Source organism: Nerophis lumbriciformis, linkage group LG07 (assembly GCF_033978685.3).
Source record: "Nerophis lumbriciformis linkage group LG07, RoL_Nlum_v2.1, whole genome shotgun sequence".
Lineage (NCBI taxonomy): Eukaryota > Metazoa > Chordata > Actinopteri > Syngnathiformes > Syngnathidae > Nerophis > Nerophis lumbriciformis.
In genome coordinates, this window is record NC_084554.2 from 4,895,001 (window position 1) to 4,915,200 (window position 20,200).

The following is a 20,200-nucleotide window of genomic DNA, read 5'->3' on the forward strand; positions in this document are numbered from 1 at the left end:
CTGTTCAGGAATTGTGTGCTCCCTTTCAACAACTGTAAAAAAAATTCCCGGATTTCCTAGAATTCTCCGTTTTTATGGACATTTTCCCCATTCAAAATGAATTATCCATTTTCCACATTTTTCAATCCACTTCAACCGTTTCACCGTCAAAACATTTCCCTTAATCAGGACAAAAAAACAAGTTGTTTTTTGAACTGGAAAAATTCCTGTTTTTCCCGAAAATCCTGGAATTCCTTCATAACATTTCTCAATTAAAAATGTTACTACTTCAACATCTCTCGACCGATTTGAAGAATTCCGACACCAACCATTTCAACTCATTCAGAATTTTCAAATTATTTTGCATTTTCTAAAAAAATGCCTCTTTTCCCGAGATTTCCAGAAAATTCCTAATCACATGAATGGGACATTTTTCAAAGTTCCACAACTCCCACATTTGTTATCCGATTCAAACCGTTTCAACTTCAAAATATTCAGCCTGTTCAGGAATTGTGTGCTCCCTTTCAACAACTGTAAAAAAAATTCCCGGATTTCCTAGAATTCTCCGTTTTTATGGACATTTTCCCCATTCAAAATTAATTATCCATTTTCCACACTTCCCACATTTTTCAACCCACTTCAACCGTTTCACCGTCAAAATATTTCCCTTAATCAGGACAAAAAAACAAGTTGTTTTTTGAACTGGAAAAATTCCCGGTTTTTCCCGAAAATCCTGGAATTCCTTAATACCATTTCTCAATTAAAAATGTTACTACTTCAACATCTCTCGACCGATTTGAAGAATTCCAACACCAACCATTTCAACTCATTCAGAACATTCAAATTATTTTGCATTTTCTAAAAAAAATGGCTCTTTTCCCAAGATTTCCAGGAAATTCCTAATCACATGAATGGGACAATTTTCAAAGTTCCACAACTCCCACATTTGTTATCCGATTTAAACCGTTTCAACTTCAAAATAGTCAGCCTGTTCAGGAATTGTGTGCTCCCTTTCAACAACTTTAAAAAAAATTCCCGGATTTCCTAGAATTCTCCGTTTTTATGGACATTTTCCCCATTCAAAATGAATTATCCATTTTCCACACTTCCACAATTCCCACATTTTTCAACCACTTCAACCGTTTCACCGCCCAAACATTCCTCTTAATCAGGACAAAAAAACAAGTTGTTTTTTGAACTGGAAAAATTCCTGTTTTTCCCCAAAATCCTGGAATTCCTTAATACCATTTCTCAATTAAAAATGTTACTACTTCAACATTTCTCGACCGAGTTGAAGAATTCCAACACCAACCATTTCAACTCATTCAGAACATTCAAATTATTTTGCATTTTCTAAAAAATTCCATATTTTCCCGTGATTTCCAGGGAATTCCTATTGAATTATTTTCAAAGTTCCACAACTCGCACATTTTTTATCCGATTGAACCCGTTCCAACTTCAAAATATTCAGCCTGTTCAGGAATTGTGTGCTCCCTTTCAACAACTGTAAAAAAAATTCCCGGATTTCCTAGAATTCTCAGTTTTTAGGGACATTTTCCCCATTCAAAATGAATTATCCATTTTCCACACTTCCACAATTCCCACATTTTTCAACCCACTTCAACCGTTTCACCGTCAAAACATTTCCCTTAATCAGGACAAAAAAACAAGTTGTTTTTTGAACTGGAAAAATTCCCGGTTTTCCCGAAAATTCTGGAATTCCTTAATACCATTTCTCAATTAAAAATGTTACTACTTCAACATCTCTCGACCGATTTGAAGAATTCCAACACCAACCATTTCAACTCATTCAGAATTTTCAAATTATTTTGCATTTTCTAAAAAAATGCCTCTTTCCAGGAAATTCCTAATCACATGAATGAGGCATTTTTCAAAGTTCCACAACTCCCACATTTGTTATCCGATTCAAACCGTTTCAACTTCAAAATAGTCAGCCTGTTCAGGAATTGTGTGCTCCTTTTCAACAACTTGCAACAAAAATTCCCGGATTTCCTAGAATTCTCAGTTTTTATGGACATTTTCCCCATTCAAAATGAATGATCCATTTTCCACACTTCCACAATTCCCACATTTTTCAATCCACTTCAACCGTTTCACCGTCAAAACATTTCCCTTAATCAGGACAAAAAAACAAGTTGTTTTTTGAACTGGAAAAATTCCTGTTTTTCCCGAAAATCCTGGAATTCCTTAATACCATTTCTCAATTAAAAATGTTACTACTTCAACATCTCTCGACTGAGTTGAAGAATTCCAACACCAACCATTTCAACTCATTCAGAATTTTCAAAATGTTTTCCATTTTCTAAAAAAAATGTTTTTTTTCCCGAGATTTCCAGGAAATTCTAATGAAAGGAATGGGACATTTTTCAAAGTTCCACAACTCGCACATTTTTTATCCGATTGAAACCGTTCCATCTTCAAAATATTCAGCCTGTTCAGGAATTGTGTGCTCCCTTTCAACAACTGTAAAAAAAAATTCCCGGATTTCCTAGAATTCTCAGTTTTTATGGACATTTTCCCGATTCAAAATGAATGATCTATTTTCCACACTTCCACAATTCCCACATTTTTCAACCCACTTCAACCGTTTCACCGTCAAAACATTTCTCTTAATCAGGACAAAAAAACAAGTTGTTTTTTGAACTGGAAAAATTCCTGTTTTTCCCGAAAATCCTGGAATTCCTTAATACCATTTCTCAATTAAAAATGTTACTACTTCAACATCTCTCAACCGATTTGAAGAATTCCAACACCAACCATTTCAACTCATTCAGAATTTTCAAATTATTTTGTATTTTCTAAAAAAATGCCTCTTTTCCCGAGATTTTCAGGAAATTCCTAATGAAAATGAATGGGACATTTTTCAAAGTTCCACAACTCGCACATTGTTTATCCGATTCAAACCGTTTCAACTTCAAAATAGTCAGCCTTTTCAGGAATTGTGTGCTCCCTTTCAACAACTGTAAAAAGAATTCCCGGATTTCCTAGAATTCTCCGTTTTTATGGACATTTTCCCCATTCAAAATGAATGATCCATTTTCCACATTTTTCAATCCACTTCAACCGTTTCACCGTCCAAACATTCCTCTTAATCAGGACAAAAAAACAAAGTTGTTTTTTGAACTGGAAAAATTCCCGGTTTTTCCCGAAAATCCTGGAATTCCTTAATACCATTTCTCAATTAAAAATGTTACTACTTCAACATCTCTAAACCGATTTGAAGAATTCCGACACCAACCATTTCAACTCATTCAGAATTTTCAAATTATTTTGCATTTTCTAAAAAAATGCCTCTTTTCCCGAAATTTCCAGGAAATTCCTAATGAAAATGAATGGGACATTTTTCAAAGTTCCACAACTCGCGCATTTTTTATCCGATTCAAATTGTTCCAACTAGTTTAACGTAATGTGACTGTTCCATCAAGACCCGAATAATGACAGTCCAATCAGCACAAAGTGTTACTTACCCAATGTCTGAGGTCAGTGAATCTCCATAAGACGGGATGTCAACTTGGCCTTGGGCCTCGCCTTCCTGCCTGGACTGGCTCCTGTCCCTGGGTTCTCCGTTGTTGTTAGGGCAAGCGGTTGCAGCCTCGTAGGCTTGAGAGTCGTTACTGAACGTCACCCTCGACCCTCGTTCGTAGCCGTTCAGCGCGCGGCTACCGGGCCGGCTCCCCGAGCTCTCGTGGTGCTTGCTGTACGACGGCGGCGAGGATGAGGGCGCCTGGCGGGATGAGGACGAGGATGAAGAGGCAGGGGTGGGGGTGGGGGTGGTAGAGGAGGCCGTGTTCTTGGGCAGCTTGTATCCATGAGAGATGAGGAGGTCCTCCACGCTGTACATGTTCGCATTGGTTGATGCGGGTGTGTTTTCCTTTTCTCCCCTCCTTCTTGCCGCCTTTCTTGGGGGAGAGGACGGACGGACGGTCACCTGTCAGTCACCTGTCAGTCTTCCCAGTGCGCAGCGGCAGGATCACTGCTCAGCTGAGGCCATCTCTGAGGAGAAAAGTCTTATATAAGTGTTATAATGAAGACAACACATGATGTAAGTGTCTATATTAGCCTACTATCAAAATGACTTTAAAAGTCTCGTATAAGTGTTATAATGAAGACAACACATGATGTAAATGTCTATATTAGCCTACTATCAAAATGACTTTAAAAGTCTTATATAAGTGTTATAATGAAGACAACACATGATGTAAGTGTCTATATTAGCCTACTATCAAAATGACTTTAAAAGCCTTATATAAGTGTTATAATGAAGGCAACACATGATGTAAGTGTCTATATTAGCCTACTATCAAAATGACTTTAAAAATCTTATATAAGTGTTATAATGAAGACAACACATGACGTAAGTGTCTATTTTAGCTACGATAGCCTACTATTAAAATGACTTTAAAAGTCTTATATAAGTGTTATAATGAAGGCAACACATGACGTAAGTGTCTATATTAGCTAAATTAGCCTACTATCAAAATTAATTTAAAAGTCTTATATAAGTGTTATAATGAAGACAACACATGATGTAAGTGTCTATATTAGCTATATTAGCCTACTATTAAAATTACTTTAAAAGTCTTATATAAGTGTTATAATGAAGACAACACATGATGTAATATACTAGCCTACTATCAAAATGACTTTAAAAGTCTTGTATAAGTGTTATAATGAAGACAACACATTATGTAAGTGTCTATATTAGCTATATTAGCTTACTATCAAAATGACTTTAAAAGTCTTATATGGGTGTTATAATGAAGGCAACACATGATGTAAGTGTCTATATTAGCTATATTAGCTTACTATCAAAATGACTTTAAAAGTCTTATATAAGTGTTGTAATGAAGGCAACACATGACGTAAGTGTCTATTTTAGCTATATTAGCCTACTATTAAAATGACTATGTGTCGCAGGCTTACGCAAATCTTTGTTGACAGAAATGATATTCTTAGATGTATTCTACACATTTTTACAACATTAGAAAACATTAGTAAAACAGAGGCTTCTCAGAGGGTGAGATTACTCCTGGCATAGAATGACCAAAAGTATAGATGTGTGTGTCCAAGTGTGTACATACAGCTAGCCTAAATAGCACGTTAGCATCGATTAGCATGCAGTCATGTAATAAAAGAGAATAAGGAGCTCATGTTTTACATCGCTAAGCCAACTGAGGGATTGTGTTTCTCTCTGCTCACATTCTCATCCTCACTTGCAGAGTCGCTTTTTGCATCTCAAAAGCATTTTCAGTTGAGTCTGAGAGGACTCTTTTACTATGAAGCCACGCTGTTGTAACACGTGGCTTGGCATCGTCTTGCTGAAATAAGCAGGGGCGTCCATGCTAGGATGGCAACATATGTTGCTCCAAAACCTGTATGTACCTTTCAGCATTAATGGCGCCTTCACAGATGTGTAAGTTACCCATGTCTTGGGCACTAATACACCCCCATACCATCACACATGCTGCCTTTTACACTTTGCGCCTAGAACAATCCGGATGGTTCTTTTCCTCTTTGGTCCGGAGGACACGACGTCCGCAGTTTCCAAAAACAATTTGAAATGTGGACTCGTCAGACCACAGAACACTTTTCCACTTTGTATCAGTCCATCTTAGATGAGCTCGGGCGCAGCAAAGCCGACGGCGTTTCTGGGTGTTGTTGATCAACGGTTTTCGCATTGCATAGGAGAGTTTTAAATTGCACTTACAGATGTAGCGACCAACTGTAGTTACTGACAGTGGGTTTCTGAAGTGTTCCTGAGCCCATGTGGTGATATCCTTTACACACTGATGTCGCTTGTTGATGCAGTACCGTCTGAGGGATCGAAGGTCACGGGCTTAGCTGCTTACGTGCAGTGATTTCTCCAGATTCTCTGAACCCTTTGATGATATTACGGACCGTAGATGGTGAAATTCCTAAATTCCTTGCAATAGCTGGTTGAGAAAGGTTTTTCTTAAACTGTTCAACAATTTGCTCACGCGTTTGTTGACAAAGTGGTGACCCTCGCCCCGTCCTTGTTTGTGAAAGACTGAGCATTTCATGGAATCTACTTTTATACCCAATCATGGCGCCCACCTGTTCCCAATTAGCCCGTTCACCTGTGGGATGTTCCAAATAAGTGTTTGATGAGCATTCCTCAACTTTCTCAGTCTTGTTTGCCACTTGTGCCAGCTTTTTTGAAACATGTTGCAGGCATCAAATGACAAATGAGCTAATATTTGCAAAAAATATCAAAGTTTACCAGTTCGAACGTTAAATATCTTGTCTTTGCAGTCTATTCAATTGAATATAAGTTGAAAAGGATTTGCCAATTATTGCATTCTGTTTTTATTTACCATTTACATAACATGCCAAATTCACTGGTTTTGGGGTTTGTATTTCATGTAGTAACAGACACCTTCATAACAATATGTAATATGTACAATATACACACTGCAAGTATATATATAATGTAGTAACACACACTTTCATAACAATATGTAATATGTACAATATACACACTGCAAGTGTATATATAATGTAGTAACAGACACTTTCATAACAATATGTAATATGTACAATATACACACTGCAATTATATACATAATGTAGTAACAGACACCTTCATAACAATATGTAATATGTACAATATACACACTGCAAGTATATACATAATGTAGTCACAGACACCTTCATAACAATATGTAATATGTACAATATACACACTGCAAGTATATATATAATGTAGTAACAGACACTTTCATAACAATATGTAATATGTACAATATACACACTGCAAGTATATATATAATGTAGTAACAGACACTTTCATAACAATATGTAATATGTACAATATACACACTGCAAGTATATATATAATGTAGTAACAGACACCTTCATAACAATATGTAATATGTACAATATACACACTACAAGTATATATATAATGTAGTAACAGACACCTTCATAACAATATGTAATATGTACAATATACACACTGCAAGTATATACATAATGTCGTAACAGACACCTTCATAACAATATGTAATATGTACAATATACACACTACAAGTATATATATAATGTAGTAACAGACACCTTCATAACAATATGTAATATGTACAATATACACACTGCGTATATACATAATGTCGTAACAGACACCTTCAAAACAATATGTAATATGTACAATATACACACTGCAAGTATATATATAATGTAGTAACAGACACCTTCATAACAACATGTAATATGTACAATATACACACTGCAAGTATATACACAATGTCGTAACAGACACTTTCATAACAATATGTAATATGTTCAAGTGGCCCCTTTAAGTGAGATAAGAACATGTGGAATAGTAATATGTGTGTGTGGATGCACGAGAGCAATCACACACAAAAAAGACACTTTCTGTCCAAAATGGCTACATATAACCACGCAGGCCTGCTGAAGAAGTGCTGATACCCATGATGCAACTGGTGATGATGTAATACCCTTGATGAAGTCATACTTGCTGCCCCCGTCAACAGGACAGATGCTGACTTGAAACTCTCCACTGGAGGCCACTGCCAATTGTGACTTGTCCCCTATTAAGTCAGGAGCAGCACTACGAGATCCCGTGCCAGAACCAAATGTACCTCAGACAGTTTAAAAGGCAATCGCACTATGATTGTTGAACGGCGGGGCCAAATTGCTCGTTTTCAGTCTGACAAACAGATGGTGGACGCAGCCCTTGCCAGAATGTATTCATCTGCAGCACATTCCCATTTGTTTGGCTTCTTGGTATTTGTTCTGTCACGATAATCCCACCGAGATGAAAAGCCAGCGTTCTGATTCAAACGGCATTGATTCGGGGGGGGCCGCTGCCCTCACTGTACCCCCCCTTGTTCCCTCTCTGCTCCTTGTACCTGAACATTAGCACAGACTAGTAGGTGATTAACAGGATTCAAGACCGTGAAATGCCACTTTCTTTGTAAGTCTGGATCCTTAATAAGATTATCTTTTTTTTATTTAAAACCTTTAAACCTGTTAGCTTTGGAGGATTGACTCTTGGCTCTTACCCAGTTAATACTTTAGTTAAGTTTCACTCTTTCCAATTTGCCTAATCTCCTCAAGGAGAGGCCAGCTGGGTTTGCTGGAGACTTTATTTTGTATTAACAATGTCAAGACTAAGACACAAACTAACTTATCATTTCCCTTTTTTCTTTTATTGATGTGCAGATCCTTGATGACAAGAAACGATAGGAAGTGCAAAAATGATTAGGGATGCAACGATTAGTCGATTGAATCAATTAATTTGATTTGATTTGAGTGATTCCCAGAGCCCAAAAATAGTCTGCAGGCTATAGAGCGTTTTCTATTGGGGCTCCAGTACTATGGAATGTTCTAGCAGTAACAGTTAGAGATGCTACCTCAGTAGAAGCATATAAGTCCCATCTTAAAACTCATTTGTATACTCTAGCCTTTAAATAGACCCCCTTTTAGACCAGTTGATCTGCCGTTTCTTTTATTTTCTGCTCTGCCCCCCTCTCACTTGTGGAGGGGGGGCACAGCATGAAGTGCTGGCTGTCCAGAGTCGGGACCCGGGGTGGACTGGTTGGGGACATCTCTGCGCTGCTGACCCGTCTCCACTCGGGATGGTTTCCTGCTGGCCCCACTATGGACTGGACTCTCACTATTATGTTAGATCCACTATGGACTGGACTCACACTATTATGTTAGATCCACTATGGACTGGACTCTCACTATTATGTTAGATCCACTATGGACTGGACTCTCACTATTATGTTAGATCCACTATGGACTAGACTCACACTATTATGTTAGATCCACTATGGACTGGACTCACACTATTATGTTAGATCCACTATGGACTGGACTCTCACACTATTATGTTGGATCCACTATGGACTGGACTCTCACTATTATGTTCGATCCGCTATGGACTGGACTCTCACTATTATGTTAGAACCCCTATGGACTGGACTCTCACTATTATGTTAGATCCACTATGGACTGGACTCTCACTATTATGTTAGATCCACTATGGACTGGACTCTCACTATTATGTTAGATCCACTATGGACTGGACTCTTACTATTATGTTGGATCCACTATGGACTGGATTCTCACTATTATGTTAGATCCACTATGGACTGGACTCTTACTATTATATTAGATCCACTATGGACTAGACTCTTACTATTATGTTAGATCCACTATGGATTGGACTCTCACACTATTATGTTAGATCCACTATGGACTGGTCTCTCACTATTATGTTGGATCCACTATGGACTGAACTATCACTATTATGTTGGATCCACTATGGACTGGACTCTCACACTATTATGTTAGATCCACTATGGACTGGACTCTTACTATTATGTTAGATCCACTATGGACTGGACTCTCACACTATTATGTTAGATCCACTATGGACTGGACTCTCACTATTATGTTAGATCCACTATGGACTGGATTCTCACTATTATGTTAGATCCACTATGGACTGGACTCTCACTATTATGTTCGATCCACTATGGACTGGACTATCACTATTATGTTGGATCCACTATGGACTGGACTCTCACACTATTATGTTAGATCCACTATGGACTGGACTCTCACTATTATGTTAGATCCACTATGGACTGGACTCTCACTATTATGTTAGATCCACTATGGACTGGACTCTCACTGTTATGTTAGATCCACTATGAACTGGACTCTCACACTATTATGTTAGATCCACTATGGACTGGACTCTCACTATTATGTTAGATCCACAATGGATTGGACTATCACTATTATGTTAGATCCACTATGGACTGGACTCTCACTATTATGTTAGATCCACAATGGATTGGACTATCACTATTATGTTAGATCCACTATGGACTGGACTCTTACTATTATGTTAGATCCACTATGGACTGGACTCTCACACTATTATGTTAGATCCACTATGGACTGGATTCTCACTATTATGTTAGATCCACTATGGACTGGACTCTCACTATTATGTTAGATCCACTATGGACTGGACTCACACTATTATGTTAGATCCACTATGGACTGGACTCTCACTATTATGTTCGATCCACTATGGACTGGACTATCACTATTATGTTGGATCCACTATGGACTGGACTCTCACTATTATGTTAGATCCACTATGGACTGGACTCTCACTATTATGTTAGATCCACTATGGACTGGACTCTCACTGTTATGTTAGATCCACTATGAACTGGACTCTCACACTATTATGTTAGATCCACTATGGACTGGACTCTCACTATTATGTTAGATCCACAATGGATTGGACTATCACTATTATGTTAGATCCACTATGGACTGGACTCTCACTATTATGTTCGATCCACTATGGACTGGACTCACACTATTATGTTAGATCCACTATGGACTGGACTCTCACACTATTATGTTAGATCCACTATGGACTGGACTCTCACTATTATGTTGGATCCACTATGGACTGGACTCTCACTATTATGTTGGATCCACTATGGACTGGACTCTCACTATTATGTTAGATCCACTATGGACTGGACTCTCACACTATTATGTTAGATCCACTATGGACTGTACTCTCACTATTATGTTCGATCCACTATGGACTGGACTCTCACTATTATGTTAGATCCACTATGGACTGGACTCACACTATTATGTTAGATCCACTATGGACTGGACTCTCACTATTATGTTAGATCCACTATGGACTGGACTCACACTATTATGTTGGATCCACTATGGACTGGACTCTCACTATTATGTTAGATCCACTATGGACTGGACTCTTACTATTATGTTGGATCCACTATGGACTGGATTCTCACTATTATGTTAGATCCACTATGGACTGGACTCTTACTATTATATTAGATCCACTATGGACTGGACTCTTACTATTATGTTAGATCCACTATGGACTGGACTCTCACACTATTATGTTAGATCCACTATGGACTGGTCTCTCACTATTATGTTGGATCCACTATGGACTGAACTATCACTATTATGTTGGATCCACTATGGACTGGACTCTCACTATTATGTTAGATCCACTATGGACTGGACTCTCACACTATTATGTTAGATCCACTATGGACTGGTCTCTCACTATTATGTTGGATCCACTATGGACTGAACTATCACTATTATGTTGGATCCACTATGGACTGGACTCTCACACTATTATGTTAGATCCACTATGGACTGGACTCTCACTATTATGTTAGATCCACTATGGACTGGACTCTTACTATTATGTTAGATCCACTATGGACTGGACTCTCACTATTATGTTAGATCCACTATGGACTGGACTCTTACTATTATGTTAGATCCACTATGGACTGGACTCTCACACTATTATGTTAGATCCACTATGGACTGGTCTCTCACTATTATGTTGGATCCACTATGGACTGGACTCTCACACTATTATGTTAGATCCACTATGGACTGGACTCTCACACTATTATGTTAGATCCACTATGGACTGGACTCTCACTATTATGTTAGATCCACTATGGACTGGACTCTCACTATTATGTTAGATCCACTATGGACTGGACTCTCACTATTATGTTAGATCCACTATGGACTGGACTCTCACACTATTATGTTAGATCCACTATGGACTGGACTCTCACACTATTATGTTAGATCCACTATGGACTGGACTCTCACTATTATGTTAGATCCACTATGGACTGGACTCTCACTATTATGTTAGATCCACTATGGACTGGACTCTCACTATTATGTTAGATCCACTATGGACTGGACTCACACTATTATGTTAGATCCACTATGGACTGGACTCTCACTATTATGTTAGATCCACTATGGACTGGACTCTCACTATTATGTTAGATCCACTATGGACTGGACTCTCACTATTATGTTAGATCCACTATGGACTGGACTTTCACTATGGACTGGACTCTCACTATTATGTTAGAATCCCATGCAGCCCTAACTCTTCCGGGCTACATTATACAGCCCCGCCCCTACCAAACCCCGCTCACCTCAACCGACGCACAGAGGGGGGTAGGGGGGGGTGATGTGTGAGGGAGCAGGGTTGGGGTGGGGGCGGGGTTTGGTGGTAGCAGGAGTGTATAATGTAGCCCGGAAGAGTCAGGGCTGCATGGGATTCTGGGTATTTGTTCTGTTGTGTTTATGTTGTGTTAAGGTGCAGATGTTCTCCCGAAATGTGTTTGTCATTCTTGTTTGGTTTTGGTTCAAAGTGTGGCGCATTATTAGTAAGAGTGTTAAAGTTGTTTTATATGGACACCGTCAGTGTAACCTGTGTGGCTGTTGACCAAGTATGCAAGCAGAAAATGCATTAAAAAGAGGCTGGGCTGGCACTCTATTTGTACAGGTTGTAGAGGGCTCTAAATGTGCCCTTATTATCATTGTTAGGGTGAAAATGGGAGAACATTAATCCCGGGAGGTTTCTGCGAAAGGCACCAAAACACGGAAGTCTCCCGGGAAAATCGGGAGGGTCAGTAAGTATGCAGCTGAGCCGCATCAGAGTGATCAAAGTCCGGAGCCGCGGGTTGCCGACCCCTGGATTAGACACACAACTCTCCGGCAGCATAAAAGCAGAACCAATCAGTCCTCCTTCCGTGCAAAAAAGCCAAAAGCCTTTAATAAATTAGACTTGGGTCAAGCGCTATGTTCTTTAATATGATAATCCACTTTACCTTGCCATTTACATACAAACCATCCATATGTTGTAATCCCTCATCTGAGGCAATTGCTCGTGGTGTCGCCAGTAAATGAGGATTATCTACATCATCAGTTAAAGTGAGGATTCCCTCTTGTAAAGTGATCCGCCGCCATGCAGTCTCCGCCCCCGCTGCTCCTTCTTCCCCATGACAGGCTGCGTTTAAACGCGGTTACGCAATAGAATTAGTCATTTGATAACAAATAAAACCCGGGATTGAAAGGGAACACTGTGCAACAATCATCCCCCACTGACAATACCCTCTTGTGTGGAAAAAGGACCGGCATTGTAGTCGTCAGATGTATTTTTTGTTGACATTGCTCACTCAGAAAAGGGGTTGCGGGGGAATTAATGAAATACTTTATATGGATAACATACACTGCCTAGTGCGCTAAAAATAAACGGAACCACATGAGGGCTGGCATTTCCCCACAGACGACCCTCGCACCGCCCCCGTGTGTTCTCGTCACATCAGCCACTTTCATTTCCACTCACGATGCAGTCAAAGAAGCCACTTGTGCGGCGATGTGAACGCTAGTCCAGGCCCCGGGTTGGTTGACGGAAAACGCAAAACAATTAGGAGCATTTTCGGCTGTGCGATGGAGGCGCACGCGCGCGCGCACGGCTGACTGCAGGACTGTGACGGTCTGCAGGTTGACAGTTTGGTGTCACCTCCTTATTTATGGCCGGACTAAGACGAGGGCTGGTGGTGAGGGACGGTCTGCGTGGTCAACAATGTTTTGGGGGGGGGGGGGGACTGACGCCTGGAATTGAAAAGGTTTGTCCAAAACTGAGTGGGTTAGGGATGTGAGGATCAATCAGCCACCGATCAGTGTCAGACGATTTACGTGAAAAAGTACCGTATTCTTCGGACTATAAGGCGCGCTTAACCCTTGTGTAATGTTCTATTGTTGTAACATTTTAAAAAGTAATAATACAACTTTAAAACTGACCCTGAAGCGGACAGACAAAACTGGTTTAATGTGCTCCCGACCTTCGGTCTTCATCAGCACGCGTGCACCTGATTTTTGTCCATCCATCTTCTTCCGCTTATCCGAGGTCAGGTCGCGGGGGCAGCAGCCTAAGCAGGGAAGCCGAGACTTCCCTCTCCCCAGCCACTTCGTCCAGCTCTTCCTGTGGGACCCCGAGGCGTTCCCAGGCCAGCCGGGAGACATAGTCTTCCCAACGTCTCCTGGGTCTTCCCCGCGGCCTCCTACCGGTCGGACGTGCCCTAAACACCTCCCTAGGGAGGCGTTCGGGTGGCATCCTAACCAGATGCCCGGACCACCTCATCTGGCTCCTCTCGATGTGGAGGAGCAGCGGCTTTACTTTGAGCTCCTCCCGGATGGCAGAGCTTCTCACCCTATCTCTAAGGGAGAGCCCCGCCACCCGGCGGAGGAAAATCATTTCAGCCGCTTGTACCCGTGATCTTGTCCTTTCGGTCATAACCCAAAGCTCATGACCATAGGTGAGGATGGGAACGTAGATCGACCGGTAAATTGGGAGCTTTGCCTTCCGGCTCAACTCCTTCTTCACCAAAACGGATCGATACAGCGTCCGCATTACTGAAGACGCCGCACCGATCCGCCTGTCGATCTCACGATCCACTCTTCCCTCACTCGTGAACAAGACTCCGAGGTACTTGAACTCCTCCACTTGGGGCAAGATCTCCTCCCCAACCCGGAGATGGCACTCCACCCTTTTCCGGGCGAGAACCATGGACTCGGACTTGGAGGTGCTGATTCTCATCCCAGTCGCTTCACACTCGGCTGCGAACCGATCCAGCGAGAGCTGAAGATCCTGGCCAGATGAAGCCATCAGGACCACATCATCTGCAAAAAGCAGAGACCTAATCCTGCAGCCACCAAACCAGATCCCCTCAACGCCTTGACTGCTCCTAGAAATTCTGTCCAAAAAAGTTATGAACATAATCGGTGACAAAGGGCAGCCTTGGCGGAGTCCAACGCTCACTGGAAACGTGTCCGACTTACTACCGGCAATGCGGACCAAGCTCTGGCACTGAGCATACAGGGAGCGGACTGCCACAATCAGACAGTCCGATACCCCATACTCCCTGAGCACTCCTCACAGGACTTCCCGAGGGACACGGTCGAATGCCTTCTCCAAGTCCACAAAACACATGTAGACTGGTTGGGCAAACTCCCATGCACCCTCAAGGACCCTGCCGAGAGTATAGAGCTGGTCCACAGTTCCACGACCAGGACGAAAACCACACTGTTCCTCCTGGATCCGAGGTTCGACTATCCGGCGTAGCCTCCTCTCCAGTACACCTGAATAGACCTTACCGGGAAGGCTGAGGAGTGTGATCCCACGATAGTTAGAACACACCCTCCGGTTCCCCTTCTTAAAGAGAGGAACCACCACCCCGGTCTGCCAATCCAGTGGTACCGCCCCCGATGTCCACGCGATGCTGCAGAGTCTTGTCAACCAAGACAGCCCCACAGCATCAAGAGCCTTAAGGAACTCCGAGCGGATCTCATCCACCCCCGGGGCCTTGCCACCGAGGAGCTTTTTAACTACCTCAGCAACCTCAGCCCCAGAAATAGGAGAGCCCACCACAGACTCCCCAGGCACTGCTTCCTCATAGGAAGACGTGTTGGTGGGATTGATTTTTGTAATAATATAATTGCCTTGCGCCTTCTTATCTATCTGACCTGACTCGCGTAGATGAAAGTTTGCACGGGAGATAAAATCTGTTGGGATTGTCCCGTTTGTTATCAAAAGATTGGTAACACAAGTTAAAAATAGCGTTGGACTTTGTGTGATTTCTTCTGGGGGCTACAATATATTACTTTCATTTGTTTTCAAGTAAAAAAAAACAAACAAACAACCTTATTTTCAAGGTTCAGTTTCCAGAAGGGGAAACCCTGCCATTACAGGTAAAAGCCAGTAAATTAGAATATTTTGAAAAACTTGATTTATTTCAGTAATTGCATTCAAAAGGTGTAACTTGTACATTATATTTATTCATTGCACACAGACTGATGCATTCAAATGTTTATTTCATTTAATTTTGATGATTTGAAGTGGCAACAAATGAAAATCCAAAATTCCGTGTGTCACAAAATTAGAATATTACTTAAGGCTAATACAAAAAAGGGATTTTTAGAAATGTTGGCCAACTGAAAAGTATGAAAATGAAAAATATGAGCATGTACAATACTCAATACTTGGTTGGAGCTCCTTTTGCCTCAATTACTGCGTTAATGCGGCGTGGCATGGAGTCGATGAGTTTCTGGCACTGCTCAGGTGTTATGAGAGCCCAGGTTGCTCTGATAGTGGCCTTCAACTCTTCTGCGTTTTTGGGTCTGGCATTCTGCATCTTCCTTTTCACAATACCCCACAGATTTTCTATGGGGCTAAGGTCAGGGGAGTTGGCGGGCCAATTTAGAACAGAAATACCATGGTCCGTAAACCAGGCACGGGTAGATTTTGCGCTGTGTGCAGGCGCCAAGTCCTGTTGGAACTTGAAATCTCCATCTCCATAGAGCAGGTCAGCAGCAGGAAGCATGAACTGCTCTAAAACTTGCTGGTAGACGGCTGCGTTGACCCTGGATCTCAGGAAACAGAGTGGACCGACACCAGCAGATGACATGGCACCCCAAACCATCACTGATGGTGGAAACTTTACACTAGACTTCAGGCAACGTGGATCCTGTGCCTCTCCTGTCTTCCTCCAGACTCTGGGACCTCGATTTCCAAAGGAAATGCAAAATTTGCATGGTTGGGTGATGGTTTGGGGTGCCATGTCATCTGCTGGTGTCGGTCCACTCTGTTTCCTGAGATCCAGGGTCAACGCAGCCGTCTACCAGCAAGTTTTAGAGCACTTCATGCTTCCTGCTGCTGACCTGCTCTATGGAGATGGAGATTTCAAGTTCCAACAGGACTTGGCGCCTGCACACAGCGCAAAATCTACCCGTGCCTGGTTTACGGACCATGGTATTTCTGTTCTAAATTGGCCCGCCAACTCCCCTGACCTTAGCCCCATAGAAAATCTGTGGGGTATTGTGAAAAGGAAGATGCAGAATGCCAGACCCAAAAACGCAGAAGAGTTGAAGGCCACTATCAGAGCAACCTGGGCTCTCATAACACCTGAGCAGTGCCAGAAACTCATCGACTCCATGCCACGCCGCATTAACGCAGTAATTGAGGCAAAAGGAGCTCCAACCAAGTATTGAGTATTGTACATGCTCATATTTTTCATTTTCATACTTTTCAGTTGGCCAACATTTCTAAAAAATCCCTTTTTTGTATTAGCCTTAAGTAATATTCTAATTTTGTGACACACGGAATTTTGGATTTTCATTTGTTGCCACTTCAAATCATCAAAATTAAATGAAATAAACATTTGAATGCATCAGTCTGTGTGCAATGAATAAATATAATGTACAAGTTACACCTTTTGAATGCAATTACTGAAATAAATCAAGTTTTTCAAAATATTCTAATTTACTGGCTTTTACCTGTATTTGCGCAATGTTCACCAATAGTATTGACTAGGGATGTCCGATAATATCGTCCGTCTGATATTATCGGCCGATAAATGCTTTAAAAGGTAATATCGGAAATGATCGGTATCGGTTAGAAAATGATCGGTATCTGTTTCAAAAAGTAAAATGTATGACTTTTTAAAACGCCGCTGTGTACACGGATGTAGGGAGAAGCACAGAGTGGCAATAAACCTTGAAGGCACTGCCTTTGCGTGCCGGCCCAATCACATAATATCTACGGCTTTTCACACACACAAGTGAATGCAACCATACTTGGTCAATAGCCATACAGGTCACACTGAGGGTGGGCTTACAAACAACTTTAACACTGTTACAAATATGCGCCACACCAAACAAGAATGACAAACACATTTCGGGAGAACATCCGCACCGTAACACAACATAAACACAACAGAACAAATACCCAGAACCCCTTGCAGCACTAACTCTTCCGGAACGCTACCATATACACCCCCCCTCACCCCCACCTGAGCAACAGACTGCTCAAATGTGTCATCAAGCGTTCCTATTTTATTTTTTCTGAAAATTCACGGTTTTCCCGAATTTCCAGATTACCAATTTCCAACTACAAAGTGTTACTGCATCAGCATTTCTCGACCGATTGCAAAAATTCCAACACCCAACCCATTCATCTCATTCGGGGCAATTGTGATATTATCTATATTTTGAAAATTCTCGATTTTCCCAAAATTCCCAAATTTCTAGGAAATTCCATTTAAAATAAATGGGCAATCTTTCTTAATTCCACAATTCTCACATTTCTCAACCAATTCAAACCATTTTACCTTCAACACATTTCAACATCGTGGATCTTTCAACTACTCATTTTCCAAAATACCAATTTTGATTTACAAAGTGTCGATCAACATTTCTCGACAGATTTAAAAAATTCTAACACCAACCCATTCATCTCATCAATGTTTTTTTTTTTGTTGCTATTTTCTATATTTGAAAAATTCGGGGGCGGTACCTCTGGATTGGCAGACCGGGGTGGTGGTTCCTCTCTTTAAAAAGGGGAACCGGAGGGTGTGTTTCAACTATCGTGGGATCACACTCCTCAGCCTTCCCGGTAAGGTCTATTCAGGTGTACTGGAGAGGAGGCTACGCCGGATAGTCGAACCTCGGATTCAGGAGGAACAGTGTGGTTTTCGTCCTGGTCGTGGAACTGTGGACCAGCTCTATACTCTCGGCAGGGTCCTTGAGGGTGCATGGGAGTTTGCCCAACCAGTCTACATGTGCTTTGTGGACTTGGAGAAGGCATTCGACCGTGTACCCCGGGAAGTCCTGTGGGGAGTGCTCAGAGAGTATGGGGTATCGGACTATCTGATTGTGGCAGTCCGCTTCCCTGTATGCTCAGTGCCAGAGCTTGGTCCGCATTGCCGGCAGTAAGTCGGACACGTTTCCAGTGAGGGTTGGACTCCGCCAAGGCTGCCCTTTGTCACCGATTCTGTTCATAACTTTTATGGACAGAATTTCTAGGCGCAGTCAAGGCGTTGAGGGGATCCGGTTTGGTGGCTGCAGGATTAGGTCACTGCTATTTGCAGATGATGTGGTCCTGATGGCTTCCTCCGGCCAAGATCTTCAGCTCTCACTGGATCGGTTCGCAGCCGAGTGTGAAGCGACTGGGATGGGAATCAGCACCTCCAAGTCCGAGTCCATGGTTCTCTCCCGGAAAAGGGTGGAGTGCCATCTCCGGGTTTGGGAGGAGATCTTGCCCCAAGTGGAGGAGTTCAAGTACCTCGGAGTCTTGTTCACGAGTGGGGGAAGAGTGGATCGTGAGATCGACAGGCGGATCGGTGCGGCGTCTTCAGTAATGCGGACGCTGTATCGATCCGTTGTGGTGAAGAAGGAGCTGAGCCGGAAGGCAAAGCTCTCGATTTACCGGTCGATCTACGTTCCCATCCTCACCTATGGTCATGAGCTTTGGGTCATGACCGAAAGGACAAGATCACGGGTACAAGCGGCCGAAATAAGTTTCCTCCGCCGAGTGGCGGGGCTCTCCCTTAGAGATAGGGTGAGAAGCTCTGTCATTCGGGGGGAGCTCAAAGTAAAGCCGCTGCTCCTCCACATGGAGAGGAGCCAGATGAGGTGGTTCGGGCATCTGGTCAGGATGCCACCCGAACGCCTCCCTAGGAAGGTGTTTCGGGCACGTCCGACCGGTAGGAGGCCACGGGGAAGACCCAGGACACGCTGGGAAGACTATCTCTCCCGGCTGGCCTGGGAACGCCTCGGGATCCCCCGGGAGGAGCTGGACGAAGTGGCTGGGGAGAGGGAAGTCTGGGCTTCCCTGCTTAGGCTGCTGCCCCCGCGACCCGACCTCGGATAAGCGGAAGAAGATGGATGGATGGATGGATGGATGGATGAAAAATTCCCAAATTTAAAATAAAATCCTATTCAAATGAATCTTTCTTACAATTCCCACATTTATCAACCGATTGAAACATTTTAACCATCAACACTTTCCACTTATCCTGGACATTCAAACTGCTAATTTTGCAAATTCAAAATATTCCAGAATTTCCCAGAAATTATTATTTTTTTTCCTGAAATTCCAGGAATTCCGGAATACTTTTTTTCAATTACATGTTAATACATCAACATTTTTCAACCTATTAAAAAGAAAATCCAACACCAACTCATTCATCTATTTAAAGGCAATTGTGATATTTTCTATGTTCCAAAAAAATTCCCCTAATTTATTCCCCAAATTACCAGGAAATCCCCATTAAAATCAATGGGCCAAGTTCCACAATTCCCACATTTCTCAACCGATCCCGACACCGACTTGTTCAGCTCATGAATTTCATGACATGGCGCCATCTTGGAAGTATGCTAACGGTTCTTAGGTTAGCATGCTAACATTAGCATGGTGCTCGAATGTGTCATCAACATGCATTATCACTGTAGGGCAGTGTTTTTC

At 42.0% G+C, this 20,200-nt stretch overlaps 1 protein-coding gene across 1 annotated transcript in view; it reads right to left on the minus strand.

Moving 5' to 3' along the window:
* Nucleotides 1-20,200, minus strand: part of jcada (junctional cadherin 5 associated a) — a 145,363-nt gene that overhangs the window by 49,592 nt on the left and 75,571 nt on the right. The window contains exon 2 of the mRNA XM_061965916.1: nt 3,468-3,993. Within this exon, the coding sequence (XP_061821900.1) occupies nt 3,468-3,841 (374 nt within the window). The 5' untranslated portion in view covers nt 3,842-3,993. The remainder of the gene's footprint in view (nt 1-3,467; nt 3,994-20,200) is intronic.